This window comes from Pezoporus occidentalis, unplaced genomic scaffold, assembly GCF_034315485.1.
Source record: "Pezoporus occidentalis ecotype Australia unplaced genomic scaffold, CSIRO_AGI_Poc_V1 ctg304, whole genome shotgun sequence".
In the NCBI taxonomy this organism is placed as follows: domain Eukaryota; kingdom Metazoa; phylum Chordata; class Aves; order Psittaciformes; family Psittacidae; genus Pezoporus; species Pezoporus occidentalis.
Genome location: NW_026914986.1, coordinates 136,415 through 157,108, shown reverse-complemented (window position 1 = coordinate 157,108; position 20,694 = coordinate 136,415). Strand labels below are relative to the sequence as shown.

Sequence of the window (20,694 nt, the reverse complement as noted above, 5' to 3'; positions counted from 1 at the left end):
ATGCGAACACCCATGAGCACGTGTTTCTGCCGGCCTCCAAGTCACCCTCGTGCAGCTCCAGGGCTCTGGCACTCGCTGTCAGCAGCGGGTGCTGCCCTTTGTGGGGCTGGATGCGTGTTTTGGGGAGCATCAGCTGCATCGCGGGGGTCCGCTGCGATGGGGAGCGTGCTTGGGCGTCCCTGTGGTCACGCAGCGCATGCGAGGTGCCGGTGCCACCGCTGCCACCGCGAGCCCCCAGTGGCACCCCAGAGGCTGCCGGTGGGGCCCTGCCGCTGCGTTAGCAGCCAGGATTAAACGGTGAGCGCAGGCGGAGGTTTGCAGGGCCCTAATCCCTTTCCCTTGTGTCTCTTTCGTCTCCAGTCGGACCAGGAGAGTTGTAATAGACCTTCTTACTAAAATTAAGTGTAGAGGCTGCTCCTGCAAGGCACGGTTCAGTTCATCTGTAGCGTTTGATTTCCCAGCCCCAGCAATATGGTGCCTCCAGGGAAAAAGCCAGCCGGGGAAACTTCCAATTCCAATAAAAAGTGTAAGCGCTATTTCAATGAGCACTGGAAGGAGGAATTTACCTGGCTCGAGTTTGACTATGAGCGGAAACTCATGTTTTGCCTAGAGTGTCGGCAGGCGCTGGTGAAGAACAAGCACGGTAAAGCCGAGAACGCCTTTACCGTGGGCACGGACAACTTCCAGCGCCACGCGCTGCTGCGGCACGTCACGTCGGGCGCGCACCGGCAGGCGCTGGCCGTCAACCGGGAGCAGTCGGCTTTGGAGGGCCGCGTGCCCCCGGAGCTGCGCCCGGTCCTCAAGGCGGACGTGAACCCGGCGAAGGTGGCCGTGCTCGCCACCGTCTACTGGATGGCGAAGGAGGACGTCCCGCGGGAGCAGTGCTCCTCCCTGCTCGACCTGCAGAAGTTCAACCTGTGCCAGGCGCTGCTGGCCTCTGAGCACAGCCAGTTCTACCACCCCGGCTGCGCCAGGGAGATGCAGGTGTGTATGGCCGGGGCTCCGCACCCACAGCGGCTGCAAGGATGCAGAGAGGGGCTCTTGGTCAGGGGCTGCAGCGATAGGACAAGGGGTGATGGGTTCAGACTGGAAGAGGGGGGATTCAGGTTAGATGTAAGGAGGAAGTTCTTCCCTGCGAGGGTGTCAGGGTGCTGGCACAGGATACCCAGAGAAGTGGTGAATGTTCCATCCCTATGATTCTGTGCTTCAGGCCAGACGGTGCCGCACGGCTGCCTGCACCCACCGCACTCAGCAGCATGGGTTGGGTGCCCTGACTTTGCAGTGCGGTCACTGGATCCTCCTGGAGATGAGGGCCCAGGAGGGATGGAGGTGGGAGCAGTGGCAGGAGGCCAGGCAGGAGCTGGGGTCTCTGGCTCACAGGCACAGCAGGGTTGACTGCGTTTGCTGATGGGCAGATCTCCATCCTGGTCCTTGCGCAGGTAAATGTGCCCCATGGCACCAGGGTACATCCATGATAAGCTTGGGACCTGAGACCACGGGGGAGCTGGGAGATGCTGCTCTTCTCCAGGAGTTCCAGTGGAGACTGAAAGTTCCTCCTCATTAAACATCGAGGTGGCACTTTCTCAGCATCATTCCCTCATCTGGCAAACCAGAAGGTGATGGGCTCTGTTGAAGGAGCTTGAGCCTCATGGTCACGGGTCTGTCTCAGGGAGTCCAGGAGCATCCTTTCCTCTCGGAGCCTGCCAGGCTGCTTGAAGGATGAAGGCTCAGGAGCTCAATTAGCACATGAGCACTGTGGGTTTTTCCTCTTTTGCCCTAAACCGAGTGATCAGAAAGATCAAGGAGCTGGAGAGTTTAGAAAGGATTTTCTGAATTTCACAAACGGTTCATGCCTCTTCAAATCAAATTAATTTTTTAGTGAGTCTTGGCCATTTTCCAGCCCTTTTAGGTCTCTAAAGAGCCGTTTCTTTGCTGCGGATAGACCAAACCCACTAATGAGATTTCTCAGCCTGAAGTGCTACTCGCAGCGTTCACACGCACCGCGGCAGTTTCCCCTTCAAACCGGGCTGTTTGCCTGCAATGGGGAAAACTGAGGAGGGAAGGAAAAGCTGCTGCAGCGTTTTCCTGCTGCTCCCAGGCTTGGAGAGCACGGACGTAACTGCTGAAGTTTGGCTGGAGGTGGCGGTTGTCAGCGTTGGTGCTGCCCATGGCGTGTTCGGTGCTGCTGGAGCCACGGGGCCGCTTTGGGGGCCGTTGAGGGCAGGAGCTCGGGTGCCCCTCATCTCCCCGCCGGCTGCTCAAGCTCATTTGTGTTTTTCTTTCCCTCGGTCCCTGTGCATCTCTTAACGGGCTCAGGCAGCGATCGCCAAAGTCCTGCACAACGAGGACAGGCACCGGATCAAAGCCTCGCCATTCGTGGGGCTGGTGCTGGACGAGACAGTGGACGTCCTGGAGCAGCGCAGCCTCGCCGTGTTCACCACCACCGTGTCCCCGTGCAGCGGGCAGACCTCCGCCACCTTCCTGGGCAGCTTCGAGCTGCCCGCCGGGGGGACCTCGCCGGTGGCGGGCAAGGTGGCCGAGGTGATGCGCTCCTTCGGCATCCCCAGCATGAAGCTGACGTGGCTCCGCGCCGACAGCGCCTCGCTGGTGGCCGAGCGGCTGAGCGGGGCGGGCACCGCGCTCACCTCCCTCTGCCCGCTCCTCATGGAGATGCACTGCTTGTCCCGCGGGAGCTCCCTGCTGCCGGCCGACAGCATCGGCAGCATCGAGTACCTCCAGAAGTACGAGACCACCGTGGATGCCGTGTACAGGCTCTACTCCAGCTTCAGGGGGGAAGGCGATGGTCTGCAGGAGCTGCGGAGCGTCCTGGACCTCTGCGAGATAGACCTCGGGAGCCCCGGAGCCATCCACTGGACTTCTATATTCCCAGCTGTGGAAGCCATCGACTCCTCATGGCCCACGCTGGTGCTGCTGCTGGAGAGCGAGGCGCGGAGGTCCCCCGTGGCCCACGCTCTCTGCGAAGAGCTCAAGAAGTTCCGGTTTGTGGCCTTCACCAAGATCCTCCTGGATGTCCTCCCCATCTTCCAGAAACTCAGGCGCTTCTTCCAGATCGAGGACTCGGACCTCTCCATCCTGAAGCCCATCGTCTCCGCCACGGCCACCACCCTGCAAGCCCAGAAGAGCACCAGCGGCCAGCACCTGCAGGACTTCCTCAACGAGATGAACGAGCATCCCCGGGATGACCGGGAGGGTGAGAGCCGCCTCTACTACAAGGGTGTTGAGCTGGCCAACTGCTCCAAGGCGCATCTGAAGCACTTTGAGCGCCTGAAGGAGAGCTACCTGGAGAGCGTCCGCGGCAACCTGCTGGACCGGTTCCCCAGCAGCGTCCTGGAGGCCATCAGCTCCTTCTCGGCCATCTTCAACCCCAAGTGCTACCCCCAGTCTTTGGAGGACATTGGCACCTATGGGGTCAGCGAACTCAACTTCCTCCTGCAGGCTTACTCCCGGGTGGTGGTGAGTGAAAGAGCCCTGAGCGACTTCCCCCTCTTCAAGCGGATCGTCTTCAGCCTCAGCCAGCTCTCCTTCAAGGACCTCTGCATCAAGCTGGTCTACAGCAGCTCCGAGATGCACGAGCTCTTCCCGGACTTCGCCGTGCTCGCAGCCATCGCCCTGGCGCTGCCACTGGGCTCCGTCCTGGCCGAGAAGATCAACCGGGGCCGGGAGCTGCTGCAGCGCGGGCGGCCGCGGCGCGGGACGGACGAGGGGCTCTCGGACCTCATGAAGATCGCCATCGACGGCCCGGCCAGCAGCGAGTTCGACTTCGCCTTGGCCATTGAGTACTACGAGAGCGCGAGGGAGCCCGGCTTCATCGTGGCGCAGGTGAAGTGAGGGGAACCATGGCCCTCGGGCACCGGCTCGGTGCTGCCCTTCCCCATCGCTGGGTGGTGACCTGCTCCATGGTGGGAAGAGGAAATGGGATCCTTCCTGCCGGTCCCACATCTCCCCCAAACGCCGAGTTTGAAACCTTGGAGCCACCTGAAACCCCAAACTGCTGAGGTTCAGGAGGATTGATCATCCTTTTCGGTTAGGGAGATGGAGGCAAGCCTTCTCTTGAGCTCAGATGTCACGTTGCCTTTGCACAATGACACCCCGCAGCTTAGACTTAATCCTCTGCAAAACTGTCTGCTTTTTGTTGCTTTGGAGCCTGGAGAATGATGCAGAAAAGGCAAGAGCAGCGTTCCAGCCTGGAATGCCTGGCGGTGCGTGTTGGCATTCCTCGCGCACAGCACAAAGTATTTTTAGCAGTGGCATCAAGTCATGATCATTTCAAGAGCAGGAGATGTAGGGAATGATCTTGTAATCACCGAGGAAATAGTAACTTTGAAATGCATCCTTGTGTATATATGTGTATGTGTGTATATATATACATAAATATGGATAAAGATCTATATTAAAAAGGTCTATCTGAATTTTCCTGGTGCTGAAGGCGCAAAGAGCTCTAAAAGGACTTCTTTTGCCATGTCAGAATAAATGACAAGCAGGGATCCAAAACCAAACAGCAAATCCCGGTCTTTCCAGAGTGTCATCAAGTACCTGCGTTCCCTTTGCCCTCTGAGCGATCTAAACCCAAAGAGTCTTTTACCATCTGCTTTTGGGGCAAACCTGAGCCCTTCAGCTTGTGTTGTACCTTCTGCTCATTGCCTTCACCCTGCAGTGGGCAGGGGCTGCTCTGGGGCCGGGGTCTGGTGCCGTGCATTGGTGTGTCTGGGTGTTGTTCTGGGGCCTCTCTGGTTTTACCTGGGCGGGGATGGCTTCTGCAGCTCTGTTGTGGGGGTGAGAGGGGCCTCTTCTCACTGGTTTCAGTCTGCAGTAAAGCCACTGCAGCAGCCTCGAGCATCACTTGGTTCAATCCGGGGCGCCGGGTCCTCCCGTGGGATTCAGCTCCTCTCCTTCCCTGGGTAAGTTCCCTGTGCTGCAGGCGCAGGTCCATGTCCAGCAGGATTTGACCCCGTTGTCCCTAACACTGACAGTCCCCATTGCCCTCGGGGGTGGTTTGCCGTCTGTCTGACCCGGGGGTACCACGCTGTAGGACACCCGTGCTGGATGGGGTGTCTGGGGGTGTCTCGCAGGCTCCCATGGGCACACTGTGCCCTGTGCCTGTGGTGGAGGCAGGGGAAGCAGGAGCTCTGCCCTCAGGGCTGGCAGCAGGTGACTGCTGATGGCGCAGAGCCCGTGTCCTTCAGCTGGTCCGTCGGGAGGAGATGCTGGTTTGATGGCGAACGTGTTTGGGTGAGAGCTGCTGGCTCCCCAGCATCCCTCCGTTGGGGTATGTGATTCTTGGCGAGCCCTTGCTTGGCAAGGGGGGGGTTTGCTGCTTTCTGTCTTCTGTGCATGAACAGGGGGGAGCCTGTGGCTGTCAAGAGCTGGAAATAGGATTTAACAGGGCGATGCTCACACTGCCCTTATGTTCCCAGGGAGCATGGGCCTGCTGTGGGTGCTGCCTGGAGCAAACCCCCTGTGCTGGGGCAGCCGCAGCATCGCCGTCTCCAGGGCTGGCCCATGGATGCTGAGGTCCAGGTGGGGTTTGCTGGGTCTGGTTGCTCCAGCACGGTGCAAAATGTTTATTAATATGCTTATTAATATATATGAAGCGATAGATTCATAATTAGTATAATATAGATTAATCTATCCATTACTGGTCCGGACCCTGTGCAGCGCTGGTGCTGCTGTGGTGCAGCGTTGGGAGCGGGAGTTGCTCCGCTCCTGGTGGCTGCCTTTGGTGTCGGGAGCTCACTCGTGTTTCCCGGAGTCACCTGGAAAGAGCTGGAATGAATTCAGCCCCTGCTTGGCCAGAGAGAAAAGCTTCAATGCCCTGGGTAAGGAATGCGAGACGCCACCAAAACGCCCTGAGAACACCAACAGCCAGGGAGGGAGCCAGGCTGCTTCCATGGGAATACAGCGCTCCCGTCTCCATCTGTCCCGGGCAGACTCCGCACCAGATGCTCTTCGGAGGCAGCCGGCGTCTGCGGAGATGGGTCCTTGGCAGATGCTCGTGTTGGTACGAAAACACCCTGCGTTGTCGCTGCTGCTTCTTGGAGGCTCACACGTACGTGGGGCTGGAGCACAACAGTTGCTCTGATCTGCTCACAGGCAGCCTGGGAAACGATGCTGCAGGCGTGTGTGTGGGGTGAAGAGGGGGGCACAGGCTGGAGATAAGAGGCAGGCATGGTCCTGGGTGCGCTGGGTTAAATGAGGGACTGAAACAGCGCTTTCATTCCAAGGGACCCCTCCAGGAGTGTGTACGAGCGGGATGGGAACTGGGCTGAGCTTCAGAGGGCTGGGAAGGGGCTGAGCTGGTGGCTGTGGCCTGAGCTGCAGGTAGAGGATGTGGCACCACAGAGGTGATGCTGTGTGGTTTGGGGTCTCGGTTAAGAGCGTGTCCCCTCCCTGTGCTCCATGGGGCGCTGGGAGCACAGAGCTCCTTCACTCCCCTCTTTACCCCAGCCCTTCAACACGCACCGTGGAGGCCCGAGAGCATCCTGTCCACAGGGGGATGGAAAAGGGCAGAGGATGGCCCCATGCTGGAGCTGTGCGCCGAGCATCTGGGGATGCCATTCACTGGCAAAGCCCACGCTGCCGGGGCCATGCCCGTCACCTCGGGTAAGGTCGTGTCATCCTATACAGACCTGGTGGCCCTGCCACTGTCCCCAGAGCAAATCCCCTTAATTCAGCATCTAATTAATACCTAAAAATACAGCCCGCAGCTGCTGGCGGAATGTGCCCTGCAGCAAAGGTAAGGCAGGAGCTGCAGTGCTGCTGCCCCATAACCTTGGGGAGGTGCCTCAAGAGCATCGTGTCCTGGCGGGTGCCTGAGCACATTGATGCTATGGAGGCTTTCAGCCCTTTTCCTGCTCCCTGGCTCTTGTTTACAAGGTCCTGCCCCCTCCGCAGGGTCCTGTCTGGGGTCTCTGGGCTCTCTGATGCCTTATTTTACCCCTGGACCGCAGGAATATGGTTAATGCCCAAATCTGCGCTCAAGGACGCACCAGGGCTGTTGGTGTATCTCATCCTGACCATGTCAGTGAGCAGTGGCCATCCCCGTGTCTGCACGTGTGCCCCACCACTCCCAGCTCCTAAAGGGCAAAGCCCTTGGCTGTGGGGCAGCAGCCAGGATTTCCTACTGGCATGGTGGCATTGGCTGAGCTACAACCCCCCTTTATTCGGTTGCTGTTGATGGGAGTGGAGGCATTCCCCCGCCCCTTTGATCCTCCAAGTGGTAAATGCAATGTATATCATATATATACATGTAGTATATTATATACATGTTATATTACGTATATATCATATATATGTCTATTTCTGAAGCTGGTGCAGTCAGTGCAGGGCATGCTGAGGAAGGTGGAGGGGGGGACACCCCAACCCTCCAGCCCAAGATGCCTCCATTGCAGCTGCTGCTTGCGCTGGGTTGCAGCTTGAGCATCCCTGAGGCCGGAGCATCCCTGGGGCCGGAGCATCCCTGGGGCCGGAGCATCCCTGGGGCCGGAGCATCCCTGGGGCCGGAGCATCCCTGGGGCCGGCTCTGCCGTTTCGGGTGCTTTGGTGCAGAGCTGCTGTTTCCCAGCCCCAGTTCTGCCCCGGCTCCCTCCCCGCTTTCCCGTCTCTGTTTGCAAGCAGTTTCCCAGATTCCCCTCCTGGGCGGCTCTGGAATTAACGCGATCAGCGCACGCCTCATGGAGCGCAAGGGGATTTTCCCCTGGAGCGAGGCCTGACCCGGGGCCGCTCCGGAGCCGTGTGCGCTCTCCCAGAAGGAGGTCGGAGCTGCCCAGGGGCGAGCGCCCGCTGCTCGCATCCACGGTGCTTTCTGCACTTTGCATTTCAGAGCTGGGGCTCGGCTCCTGCTTGGAGCAAATCCCTGCAGGGAGGCAGCTCCGAGGCGCTGCGGAGCGGGGTCCTCATCCTGCACTGCCGGTGTGGGGCGGGATGGGCCGAGCCCCGCTGATTGCGGCTCCTGGTGTGGGAGCACTGACCCTCGAGGCACTGCTGTGGGCACGGGGCTGGGATGCTGCCGGGCTCCACCGCTGCTCCTGAGCCGAAAGAGAACCCAGGGATCAGAAAATAGGGGTACCCAGAAGCGCCGTGCCCTTGGTGCAGTGGGCTGGAGGAGGAGTGAAGCCGTGCGAGATGTGAACGAGCGTTCCTGGCTCCCAGCACCGTGAAATCTTCTCTTCTTTATAGGATTTTACTCTTTCCGCTGTGTGCTTTCACGTTCTCCCCTCTCGGAGCCGGGCACAGGCGCAGGAGCCCAGCCTGGGCCCCACCACGGCTCAGAGGCTGCTCTCCCGCAGTGGGATGGAGAAATCCAAGTGGGAAACCGCTGCCCTCCGGCTGCGGAGCGGGAGGAAGCACTGGGATGGGGAGCAGGCTGGGACAGGTCCCCGCTGCGTGGCCTCCCCTCCCTCCAGGGGTGCACACCTCACCCTCACACGCTTGCACCCGGGATGCTGGTTCTGAGCCCAAAAGGGAGAACATGGCCAGGGCTGGGACCTTCACCTACAGGGGGGCCGGAGCCTCATGGCCCCCCCCCAGCTGCACCACCGCTAACGCTGCTCTCTCCCCTCTGCCTGCCCAGGTCCCTCCGGACACAGCAGCCCCCTCTTAGCATCGTTGCCTATCCCCGGCCGTCCCCTCCATCCCCCCTTGGACATCAAGCACTTTCTGACCTTGAGGCTCAACGGGACGTCACCGCTCAACCTCTTCCCCAACTTCAACACGGTGAGTCCGTCCCCCCCCATAGATGTAACACGGTTTTAACCACGACCAATTCGATTTTGCTGCTGGAATCAATAGCAATGAAGGAGCTCTGGAGAGCAGTTTGTTAGCTGCAAATAAGAGAAGGAAAGAAAGAGCTGTATAAAGACACAAGGCTGCTGCTGTGTGGCTGCGGATGTGGGGTCAGCCTCGGTGCTGTGGGTCTTTTCCCACCACCCAGTTGGGCTCAAGGTCCCCAGCCTCAAACTACTGGACCCCGTGCTTGGGTTATGCCATTCAATGTGGCCTTAGTGATGTTCTGGTTGACATCTAAACTGACGTGGATGGGACCAAGGATGTACAACAGCATCTCAGCAGTGAAATGGTGCTTCCCTTGCTTGGTGCCACTCTCCCGGCACTCTTCCCGATGGGAAGGATGGGATCCGCCCCAGGAGCCCCTCTCTTGCCTTGCTTTGGGTCCCTGTGCTGCTGTTCCACTGCAGCAGTGGGGTGGCTGTTCCTGGGTTTGGTCGATGCTCCCTCCCTGGCCTCTTGTAGGTGGCTTTGGGGTTAAACATGCTTGGAAGGTGCAAATTATCACTGAGATCCTCAAAGGCGAGCACAGAAATGAAGTCCAGGGTTCCCGGTTGCTGTGGAATGGGATGCAGACATCCAATTCCTTTGAGCTCTTTTGAAAGCCCAGCTCTGGCCTGTCCCTCCCCTGTGCTAACCAGCAGAAACACAGGCGAGGAGGGGGTTTCTGATGCCATCAGGGTGCTGCTCTTTGGGCTCTTTCTGCCCTCGCTGGAGGCAGCAGCTGAGCGGAACCAGGCCCTGCTCTTTGCTCTCCAGGGCTCCCACCTGCCCCTGGCACGTGTTCTCTAGGGCTGGGCTGCTTCAGGACCCGGGTCCCTTGGGAAATGAACCTCGTGCCCTGGCTGGGGCCGCCCGGCCCCGTTGTGGTGCTGCTGTGCTCAGTGGGGACCCCGGCATGAGGTGCCGGGGGTGTCAGGTTGGGTGCTGTTACCTGGGTGAAGCCAGGCTGGTCCCCAGGGTGGGAACTGCTCCTGGGGCTGTGTCTGTGCTGGAGGGGCAGGAGCATCCCTGCGGCTCCTCGGTTCTCTGCTGATGCCAGGTCAGAGGCTCCATCGGGCAGCTGAGCCTCAGGGGCGATTTGGGAGGGGGCATCCATCAGGGGATGTCACGGTTTGAGAGAGCTGCTGGATCCGAGGTGCTGTAAGAAGATATCAGTGGGTTTGCCTGGCTCACCCAGTGCTGCCGTGCAGGAATTGGTGTTGCCGTGCAGGGTTCGGCGATGCCGTGCAGGATTCGGTGCTGCCGTGCAGGATTTGGTGCTGCCGTGCAGGATTTGGTGCTGCCGTGCAGGAATTGGTGTTGCCATGCAGGATTCGGCGATGCCGTGCAGGATTCGGAGATGCCGTGCAGGATTCGGAGATGCCGTGCAGGATTCGGAGATGCCGTGCAGGGTTTGGTGATGCCGTGCAGGGTTTGGTGATGCCGTGCAGGGTTTGGTGATGCCGTGCAGGGTTTGGTGATGCCGTGCAGGGTTTGGTGATGCCGTGCAGGGTTTGGTGATGCCGTGCAGGGTTTGGTGATGCCGTGCAGGGTTTGGTGATGCCGTGCAGGGTTTGGTGCTGCCGTGCAGGATTCGGTGCTGCCGTGCAGGATTCGGTGCTGCCGTGCAGGATTCGGTGCTGCCGTGCAGGATTCGGTGATGCCGTGCAGGGTTCGGTGATGCCGTGCAGGGTTTGGTGCTGCCGTGCAGGATTCGGTGATGCCGTGCAGGGATCGGTGATGCCGTGCAGGGTTCGGTGATGCCGTGCAGGATTCGGTGATGCCGTGCAGGATTCGGTGATGCCGTGCAGGATTCGGTGATGCCGTGCAGGATTTGGTGCTGCCGTGCAGGATTCAGTGATGCCGTGCAGGATTCGGTGCTGCCATGCAGGATTTGGCGATGCCATGCAGGATTCGGCCCTACCATGCAGGATTTGGTGCTGCCATGCAGGGTTCAGTGATGCTGTGCAGGATTCGGCTATGCCATGCAGGATTTGGCATTGCCCTGCAGGGCAGGAGCAGTTTGCAGCTGCCCAGCAGAACACTTTGCACTTGGAGCAGGTCACAAGGCTCTCATGAACCCAGCAGATGTTTTACTCTGCAGCACATGAAACCTTTCCAGGCCGAGCTCTGCTGCCACTTAAAGCAATGACAGCAGGAACCCCAAACCCCACCGCAACGCAGAAGGCGCCTTTCTTGCCCAAAAGGTCCTTTGCAGCTCTTGGGATGTCGCAAAGGTGCCAAGCGCATGGCAGAGCCTCGACAGGAGACACGATCCGAAGCGACGCTGCGTTTCTGACCTCAGTGCCAGCAGGGAGCTCAGTGCAGGGAGCTCTATTTATATCCCTAAGAACATCCAGGGATAAATAAAGTCGTGTGAGTCAATGAGAATTGACCACAAAGCTGAGATCTCCCTTCTCCAAGCGTGCGGTGCCCAGAGCCTGCCTCTGCTGTCGGGACAGATCTGTTGGAGAAGGCAGGAGGAGCTGGAACCGACCCGGCTGTGGCACAGCCCTCACCGGCCTGGGCAGAGCTGGGATCTGGTGCTGCAGTGAGTGCACATGTGGGGAGAAGCTGATGTTATGTTTGTGTTTTCATTGGGAGAGAGGCACAGGGTGGTACCCGAGCTTGGGATGCTCTTGGTGCTGTGTGCGGGATGGAGCCCGGTGGGATGCTCCCGGTAAAGCACCGTGTGTGTGATGGGGCCGTGGCAAGGGGTTGTTCGAGCCCCCATGTGCTCCCAAAGGCTTTTGAGGACACGGAGCTTGTGTTCGCTGCGGGGTAGCAGGAGCAGTGATGCTCACCAGCCGCCCTTGGCTGGGATGTGCGGGGCTGGGGCGAGGAGCCAGGTTTTGGGTGGCCTGGGCAATGCGGCCCCTGGAGTCACTCAGTCGTGGCCTCGGTGCTGGTGGCTTCATTGGCAGGTTCAGACCAGGACAGTTCCAGTTGCACCCTCCTCATCCTCTGCATCCTCCTCTGCTCAGGGGGCAGTCGGGTCCAGGACCCAGCCAGGCCCTGCTCAGAGCCTTTTCCCTTCTCTTTGGGTGGAAGAGGTGGGTGAACACAAGCCCCCGTGTCTGCCTGCAGCCGGGCAGCGCAGGGATGCTGCCTGCAGCACGCGTCAGTGGCTGTCGTCAGGGGTGCGGAGCAGCATCTTTGCCATCTGTAGCTTCCTCCGGGTCTCCGCCGAACCCCAAACGCCTCTTCATTTCTATGCCAGACAAGCCAGCTGAATTCCATGGCAAAGAGGCGCTTCATTAATCACCGGCTTTTACCATTCCGCTCACTCCTGGGAAGGAATTTGGGGTCTCGATAATGGCTCCGTTGTCCAGGCATGTGCCTCGAAGACGGATGCACCTGTCTCAGCAGCGAAATAGCTCTGCAGAGAAACACGATCGCCTGCAAACCCCGGGCTCTGCTGACAGCAGCACTCAGATAAGATAATCTTCCTATGCCGCAGCACAGGGGAACAATAGTTGCATTGTAGATTAGAGCCCCGCTCAGACAAAGAGGTTATTCTTATTCCCCCCCCCTCCCTTAATAACTGCATTGGGTTTGAAACAATCATGGCTTTCGGGGCAAGTTTGCTGCCGGGGCTGAGGAATGAGGCCGAGCCCTGGAGAGGGGCAGAGGAGCCAGGGGCTGTCAGCAGCTCATCAGCCTGCACGCATCCGCCTCGCCTGCAGCCCCTGCATGGGGATGACGCAGCTCGTGTCGGGTAACTGCGCTCGTGCCCCATGGGGAACCAGGGCTGCATCAGCCTTGCACTTCCATGTGAGAGCAGGCAAAGTGCGTACCCGAGCGGGAGCAGGGCACGGGGCAGTGGGTACCTTGTCCCTCCTGCCCCGCTCCCTCTGTGTGCACTGTCCATGGGTAAGGACCATGCACCCGTGGCTCCGCTTGCACCTTCAGCTTTGCACGGGGATGTTCAGCTCCCTGGGGATGGGCACGTGGAGGCTTCCTGGGTGCCCCCCGTGATCTCTGCCCCCTGGTTCAGTGGTTTCTGCTCCTGCATTGGCAGCTCCAGGGCAGCAACCGGGGGCTCAGTAATCTGCCACCCGTGACACCGGTGTCTGTGATGGGGGAGAGGGGATGGGGGACACGCAGGGGAGCTTGGTGAGGCTGCAGCCTGTGCCCCTGCAGCGGCCTCGTCCCCCCACCAGGCCACAGCAGGCATTTGGTCCCTGCAGGTTGGGTTTATCCAGGGATGGTTTAGGAAGGCTCCTCGGCAGCGCCAGCGCTCCCTCCGAACGGGAGCTCTGCTGGTGTTTATGGCACGGGGCATCACCAGTTCACCGTGCCGGGGTGGCCATCACCGCACGGCACCCATGCAGCCTGTGCCCTCGCTCCCTTGCAGATGGACCCGGTGCAGAAGGCGGTGATCAGCCACACGTTCGGCGTGCCCGCGCCGCTCAAGAAGAAGCAGTTCATCTCCTGCAACATCTGCCACCTGCGCTTCAACTCTGCGGTAAGTGGTACCCACGGGAGCATCCCATGGTGGGGAGCATCCCATGGTGGGGAGCATCCCATGGTGGGGAGCATCCCATGGTGGGGAGCATCCCATGGTGCAGGAGCATCCCATGCTGCGGGAGCATCCCATGGTGGGGAGCATCCCATGGTGCAGGAGCATCCCATGGTGCAGGAGCATCCCATGGTGGGGAGCATCCCATGGTGGGGAGCATCCCATAGTGAGGAGCATCCCATGGTGGGGAGCATCCCATGGTGGGGAGCATCCCATGGTGCAGGAGCATCCCATGGTGCAGGAGCATCCCATGGTGGGGAGCATCCCATGGTGGGGAGCATCCCATGGTGGGGAGCATCCCATGGTGTCCCATGGTGGGGAGCATCCCATGGTGGTGGGGGAGCATCCCATAGCATCCCATGGTGCAGGAGCATCCCATGGTGCAGGAGCATCCCATGGTGCAGGAGCATCCCATGGTGGGGAGCATCCCATGGTGGGGAGCATCCCATGGTGCAGGAGCATCCCATGGTGGGGAGCATCCCATGGTGGGGAGCATCCCATAGTGAGGAGCATCCCATGGTGGGGAGCATCCCATGGTGCAGGAGCATCCCATGCTGTGGGAGCATCCCATGGTGGGGAGCATCCCATAGTGAGGAGCATCCCATGGTGGGGAGCATCCCATGGTGGGGAGCATCCCATGGTGCAGGAGCATCCCATGCTGCAGGAGCATCCCATGCTGTGGGAGCATCCCATGGTGGGGAGCATCCCATAGTGAGGAGCATCCCATGGTGGGGAGCATCCCATGGTGGAGGAGCTCCTCGGGGCTCTGCCCGCTGACATCCCCATCCCATGGGCCCAGGCGCTCCCCTCTTTGCCCCCCTGGCTCTTTCTGCTCCATCTCGTTTTGTCCCCTCCTGCCTTGTCCTCAGTGTTTGAGCTTAAGCTGCTTTATCAGCCCCTGCAAGTCATGTCTGCTCTGTAGGAGCTGAACAGAAGCCTTGGCTTCCCAGAGTGCTGCTGTGGCAGGGGGTTTGGGTTTTAACTCGCAGCCAAGTAAATCGACCACCTTGTAGAGGGGAGGAAGGAGGCATCCACTGATCCCTGTGGTAATGAATTGAGCACAGCTGATCGTTTGTGGGGAAAGTGATAAAGAGCCAGCAGGAGAGGGATGGGGTTTGCAGGCAGCAGGGCTGGAACAGCAAAAGCCTCCTTTGCATGGCCAGCAGCTCGGAGCCCTTCGGCTGGGCTGGCTCTGCTTGTACTGGTGCAATCCCATCTGCTCCCATGAGCACGGCAGCAGGGAGGATGGAGGCATGTCCCCCCAAGGACCCTCATGCTCCACTTGGGCTCCTGCATGGTGCCAGTGACCCACTTCAGCTGCAGCCTCAGCCCCCTATCTGCTGGAGGTTCATTGTGTTTGCTAATGAGGCCCCATGCTCGGATGGGCCTTTTGCTTTCCCATGTACCCAGCGCATCCCTGACACCATTCCCAGCCCTTGGAAAGCCATGGGGGCAGGGAAGGGGATGCTTCTTCCCAGCCCACATGGGAAGCCCCAGCCGGGCTCCGAGGACGCCGTGCCGATTCATCCGTGCTTCTCCGTGGTTCAGGGGTTCCATTCATCCCGCATTGACCTCCCACCAGCTGCTGGAGCGAGGACGCAAGTGTCGGGGTGCTTCTCCTTTGTGCTCGTCTTTATGGGCTCGGCGCAGGCAGGAGCCCCTCGCCGTGCACTTCCCGATGCAGCAAAGGATGCTGTGACTGCAGATCGCGTGTCAGACACCCGCTGGGGTCCAATGGGAGACACGGCCTCCCCCCCCCTCAAACCCCAGCCTACTTTCTCGGTTTATTTTTGCAGCCAGCAGCTCGCTGGCTGTGTCTGAAGACATCAAATGTGCTTTTAGCAGCCGCCTGACGCCTTTCACCGCATCCTTCCCTCGGCCCCAGTGCTTGTGTGCTTACACCGGGGTGGAAAACACCCCCGTGGTTGTCACCAAGGGGAGGTGGCAACGCATCCCAGCATCCGCCTGCGTGTCCTCATGTGTCCCTCTCCTCTCTCCCTGCCAGAACCAGGCAGAAGCCCACTACAAGGGCCACAAGCACGCACGGAGGCTGAAAGCCATCGAGGCCATGAAGAACAAGCAGAAGGTGCCGGGGGCTGCGGTGGTTGATTTGTCCCCCAGCCCCGAGGGCAGCGGGGAGCCCGGCACCGCGGGTACGTGGGCATCGGTGCGGCACAAATGCCACCGCGAGCGTTGATAAAGGAGCTTTTGTGCTCTGCTGGCATCCCTGGCTTGGGGGCGGCTCATGGGGAAGGGGTGGAAAAGGCATCCCTGGAGCCCTGTGGGTGCTTCCCCCCTGATTTGGTGTCTGTGGGAGGTGTTTTGGATGCTGCAGGAGAGGCCATTCCCTGCCTGTGCTCGCGCATCCCTAGGGCAGGGATGGGGCTGGTAGGAGCCACGTTCCCCCTGCACCCAGGGTCCTGTGCTGAGCCCGGCTGCCCCATAAAAGCACTAACAGGAGAGACCTTGGGAAGAGCCATCCTCGAGAGGGGTGAATGAGCAGATGGTGCCTGAGGTGGTTTTGGGAGGACAGGGATGCTCCCTGAAACATGGAAAACCCATTGGGGCCCAGAGCACTTTCCCTTCCTGCCCATAACCTCCCTTTTCCCTCCCCAGCCCAAGCCAACGGGCTGCAGGAGCCGGAGGGTGAGTGCAGCACCCTGGGGCTGACACCCAGCAGCGAGGAGTCGCCATCGGAGCTGCCGGGCAGCATCGCCCCATTGGGCTCCCCCCCGGCCTCGGAGCTGTCGGAGGCCACCTCGGACACCACGAGCGTGACCTCCCCGGGCACCGAGGTGCAGGCAGCAGAATCAGGCAGCAGCAGCAGCGGCAGCTTGGCCCCCGAGAGCGAGAAGGAGGGCAAGAAGAGCAAGCAGCACCTCTACTGCCCCACGTGCAAAGTGACCGTCAACTCCCTGTCCCAGCTGGAGGCTCACAACACCGGTAAGGGCATCGCCCGCGTGCGGGGGGGACCCCAGCTCCATCCTGGCCCCCCGTCACCACGCAGCCTGGCAGGTTAATGAAGGTTGCTTCAATTAGAAAGGGTCAATGAAGGCGCGTGCAAAGAGAAGTGGTGGTGTTCTACCTGCGCGGTGGTGGCTCGTGGGGTGAGTTGTAGCAAGGTCAAACGCTCTCTTGTTGTTCACGGCTCTTAATTAAAGGCATTTCCAGATAGGTTTAATCAAGTGATTGGAGGCTGCTTTATATTCCATTGCAGCCTGGCTTTAGGCTGGTAGGAACCGGAGTGCCCGTGCCGCTTCCAGACCCAGGATAATCTGAAAGCAGTGCTTTGGGCTCGTGGTCGGTTTGAGAGGCCCCTTGGGAATCCAAACACGCTTCAGAGCCCAGCAGCAAGTGATGGCTCCTGGGCTTACAGGGATGCCCAGGCCCCCCCCGGGGCAGTGGTGGGAGGCAGCAACCCCAATGGGGTCTCTGGTGCCAGCTCCCAGCTCCCCCCTTTCCCCGGAGGATGCTACACAAGGTGGGGGGGGGGGTACCACAGCTGTAAAGGGAAGAGCCTCTTGTCCCCCAGATCACACAAAGTGAGGACCAGCTCCCATGGCCTCCCTGCGCACGGCAGCAGCGCTGAGCACCGGGGTCAGCTCAGGACGCGCCATGGCTGAGCTGCAGCCGTGCCCTTTTGCTTCTGTCAGCTCCAGTTACGAATTCAGGAGCTGATTTGGGTAAAGAACAAGCAAAGCAGCAGTTTTCAGGGCCGAGCTGCTCCGCACCCATCCCATGCACCCGGGCTCCTTGCTTAACGCCTTGAGAAACAGAATGAATTAGCGGAGGCTTGAATTACGCAGCCCTTTGCTGCCATTCCCAGGACAGGGCGCCCCATCCATGGCGTGTGGGGATCTCAGGTCCCTCCTTCCCCCCTTCCCATCACCCCACTGAGCTATTCCTGGCTCTGCGGCCGGATCCTCTCTGACCTTGGGCGCAGCTCAGATGCTGCAGCACAGTGGGCGACAGCTCCAGCCTGTGCTAACGCCCGGGGACAGGCGCCAGGCTCCAGCACACGCTCCACATAGCAGCTTCTCCGAAGGGCTGGCATTGGAGGGGGGTCTCTGGGAAGCGGAGCATCTCTGGGCTGCCTGCGGAGCGCAGCTGGCTATGGAGCCTGGCAGGGTTTGGGAATGGGCGGCTGCATCCCCGGCACGAGGCCAGGCTCCTCTGCCTGCAAGTGCTGCTGGGGATAGGTTGGGGGGCACTGGGGAGGGCGCAGCGCTGTGGGGTGGCTTGGTTGGGGGGCACCCGTGGGGCACGCGGGTTTGTTTGCCAGGTCAGGGTTTGCCGAGTGTCCCCTCTGCTGCCCAGGTGCCAAGCACAAGTCCATGCTGGAGGGTCACGGCACCCAGATGCGGCGAGGCCGAGGCAAGCTCCTCTCCCGGGCAGGGCACAAGTCCAAGCGGATCGGGAACAAGGGCAGCATCAACATCCAGAACAAGGCGTTTCACTGCCAGGTGTGCGAGATCTACGTCAACTCGGAGACGCAGCTCAAACAGGTGAGGACGCCAGGCCTGGGTGAGCCTTTCCCATGGGAATGCGGGGACACCGGGTGCAGGATACAGACCCCAGGGCTCAGGGGTGGGTTCCTCACTGTCCCCTGCAAGGTGATGCACGTCCCTCATGGGTCCCATGCAGTGCCATGGGTCTGCCCTCATCCTGGCTCTGGCTGACCCGGTTGTTCTCCTCTCCCAGCACATGAGCAGCCGGAGGCACAAAGACAGGCTGGCGGGGAAGCCACCCAAGCCCAAGTACAGCCCCTATAACAAGCTGCAGAAGAACGCTGCCCTCGCAGTGAGTATTCTCAAGGTATCTGTCTCCCTGCAGTGACCTGCTTGGTTTGCTCTCCGAACCATCGGTTGCCATCGCTTGCGATAAGAGACACAGGGGCTGCTTTTCCTAAAGCCTCAGTTCCCATAATCACACCTAAGCTGCTCCCCTTGGCTGGCTGTAGTGGTGGGAAAGGTTTTGAGGAAAAGGAAAGCTTGGGAATAGCTTGGGAGCCCTCTGGCAGCAGCACTTGTGATTGTTTCATGGTTCCTGGCTGGGTGCTGGCACAGCTCGGTTAAACCAGGCCCAAGTGTTTGCTTGCTCGGATCCAGAGCTTAGCAGAAGTCAGGGCACTGATGCAGGGAAGAACCCAGTGTGTGCAAAGGCCAGGGCAGGTCTCTGAGCCAGCGGGATGGGGCTGGGAGCCTTCCCAGGGTCACAACTGGAGCATCCCGGTGTGCTCTGACCCAGGAGCAGCCGAGCCAAAGGGCCGGAGCTGTGGGATGGAGCAGGGACAGGGAAACGGGGCTGCATTCACCTGCATTCAGACCGAGCTGAAAGCCGTGGTGGATGGGGCTGGGGACCTGCCCAGGGTCACAGCTGGAGCATCCCGGTGTGCTCTGACCCGGGAGCAGCCGAGCCGAAGGGCGGGAGCCGTGGGATGGAGCAGGGACAGGGACAGGGGTTGCATTCACCGCAGAGACCGAGCTGAGAGCCGCGGTGGATGGGGCTGGGGACCTGCCCAGGGTCACAGCTGGAGTATCCTGGTGTGCTCTGACCCGGGAGCAGCCGAGCCAAAGGGCCGGAGCTGTGGGATGGAGCAGGGATAGGGGTTGCATTCACTGCAGAGACCCAGCTGAAAGCCGTGGTGGATGGGGCTGGGGACCTGCCCAGGGTCACAGCTGGAGCATCCCGGTGTGCTCTGACCCGGGAGCAGCCGAGCCGAAGGGCCGGAGCCGTGGGATGGAGCAGGGACAGGGGTTGGGGCTGCGTTCACCTGCATTCAGACCGAGCTGAGAGCCGCGGTGGATGGGGCTGGGGACCTGCCCAGGGTCACAACTGGAGCATCCCGGTGTGCTCTGACCCGGGAGCAGCCGAGCCAAAGGGCCGGAGCCGTGGGATGGAGCAGGGACAGGGGCAGGGGCTGCGTTCACCGCAGAGACCGAGCTGAGAGCCGCGGTGGATGGGGCTGGGGACCTGCCCAGGGTCACAGCTGGAGCATCCCGGTGTGCTCTGACCCGGGAGCAGCCGAGCCAAAGGGCCGGAGCTGTGGGATGGAGCTGGGACAGGGGTTGCATTCACCGCAGAGACCCAGCTGAAAGCCGTGGTGGATGGGGCTGGGGACCTGCCCAGGGTCACAGCTGGAGCATCCCGGTGTGCTCTGACCCGGGAGCAGCCGAGCCGAAGGGCGGGAGCCGTGGGATGGAGCAGGGACAGGGGTTGCATTCACCGCAGAGACCGAGCTGGGAGCCGCGGTGGGCCGGGGGGGCCGGGGGCTCACGGTGATGTGCCCTCCCTGCCCGCAGTCCAAGCTGGCCCTGCAGAAGCACCTCACCAAGACGCTGGCAACGCGGTTCCTGCCGAGCCCGCTGGCCGCGGTGTGCGCCATGCCCGGGCCCCTGGCGCTGCGCCCCGCGGCTGCCACCGCGCTCTTCCAAGCGCCGCTCCTCGGACCGGCCCTTTTCCGCACGCCGCCGGCCCCGGTTCGCCCCACACCGGGCCCCATCGTCTTTGCACCCTACTGAGAGCCGCCGCTGCGGGGCCGTGGCTGCGCGGCGGGGCTGCCCCGGGACCGCTGCTCTTCCAGCTGGTGGGAAAACGTAGTCGTAGACACCGACCCCGGCTTCTCCTTCGCTTCCAGCGGGCTCCTGCTCGGAGCCGATGCCCCGGCAGAGCCCAGCCGGCCCCGCCGCGCGTCCCCGCCGCTCCCCTGCCCGTGCTGGGCGCACAACAGAGGAGCCCTTCCCAAGGCTGAGCACAGGAGAGGAGGGTGCCCGGCTCACCGGGACCATTGCGTGGCCAAGGGGCTCGCTGGCTTCGTGTTCATCCCCTTCCCAGTTACCAGGCTGGAAGAGGAGGAGCCGGCTGGTCCCCGAGGGAAGGAGCATCCCTCTGGCCAGCCCAGCAGGAAGGGAGCTGCGAGGGGAGCCTCAGCCCAGCTCTTACTGCATGAAAAACCCCAGCACAAGTGGGAAGTTGGCAGTTCCCCCCTCGGGCAGGGCTGGCTGTGCCCTCACCAGCCCCGCACTTGCCTGTGCTGGCTGGGGGCGTTCCGTGATGCCCACCAGCCTCCTACACCCCGAACTTCACGTCCCACCAGCCAAAGAGCCATCGCTGTGGCGGGCACCGGCTCCACCGCCCGTATCTTCACTCCAAGAGCAATAGCTGATGCCCAGGGCCGGCGCCTCATCCCTTGGAAAGCACATTGCCCGGCCCCGGGAAGCACGGAGCGTGTGCGGGTCCCGGTGCTCAGCACCAGCTCTTTGCCTCTGTCCCACCTGCGGGGGACAGCCCTGCCCCTACCTCCCGGGAGATGCTGTGAGGCTGAGTGAATGTCCCTAAAGCACTTTTGGTTCTCCAGTGAAAGGCAACGCTGCTGCCTTCCAACCCCG

General features: G+C 61.0%; 2 protein-coding genes across 4 annotated transcripts in view; both read left to right on the top strand.

Annotated features, from left to right (window-relative positions):
* Positions 1 to 4,418, top strand: part of CUNH17orf113 (chromosome unknown C17orf113 homolog) — a 31,025-nt gene extending 26,607 nt beyond the window's left edge. The window contains exons 3-4 of the mRNA XM_062627700.1: positions 462 to 984; positions 2,317 to 4,418. Of these exons, the coding sequence (XP_062483684.1) occupies positions 462 to 984; positions 2,317 to 3,849 (2,056 nt within the window). The 3' untranslated portion in view covers positions 3,850 to 4,418. The remainder of the gene's footprint in view (positions 1 to 461; positions 985 to 2,316) is intronic.
* ZNF385C (zinc finger protein 385C) overlaps positions 1 to 19,840 on the top strand; it is a 59,060-nt gene extending 39,220 nt beyond the window's left edge. For all 3 annotated transcript variants that reach the window (XM_062627704.1, XM_062627705.1, XM_062627706.1), the window contains exons 2-8: positions 8,591 to 8,733; positions 13,142 to 13,252; positions 15,312 to 15,459; positions 15,923 to 16,249; positions 17,624 to 17,811; positions 18,008 to 18,121; positions 19,609 to 19,840. In XM_062627704.1, the coding sequence (XP_062483688.1) occupies positions 8,591 to 8,733; positions 13,142 to 13,252; positions 15,312 to 15,459; positions 15,923 to 16,249; positions 17,624 to 17,811; positions 18,008 to 18,121; positions 19,609 to 19,827 (1,250 nt within the window). In that variant the 3' untranslated portion in view covers positions 19,828 to 19,840. The remainder of the gene's footprint in view (positions 1 to 8,590; positions 8,734 to 13,141; positions 13,253 to 15,311; positions 15,460 to 15,922; positions 16,250 to 17,623; positions 17,812 to 18,007; positions 18,122 to 19,608) is intronic.
* The last annotated feature ends 854 nt before the right edge of the window (positions 19,841 to 20,694 follow it).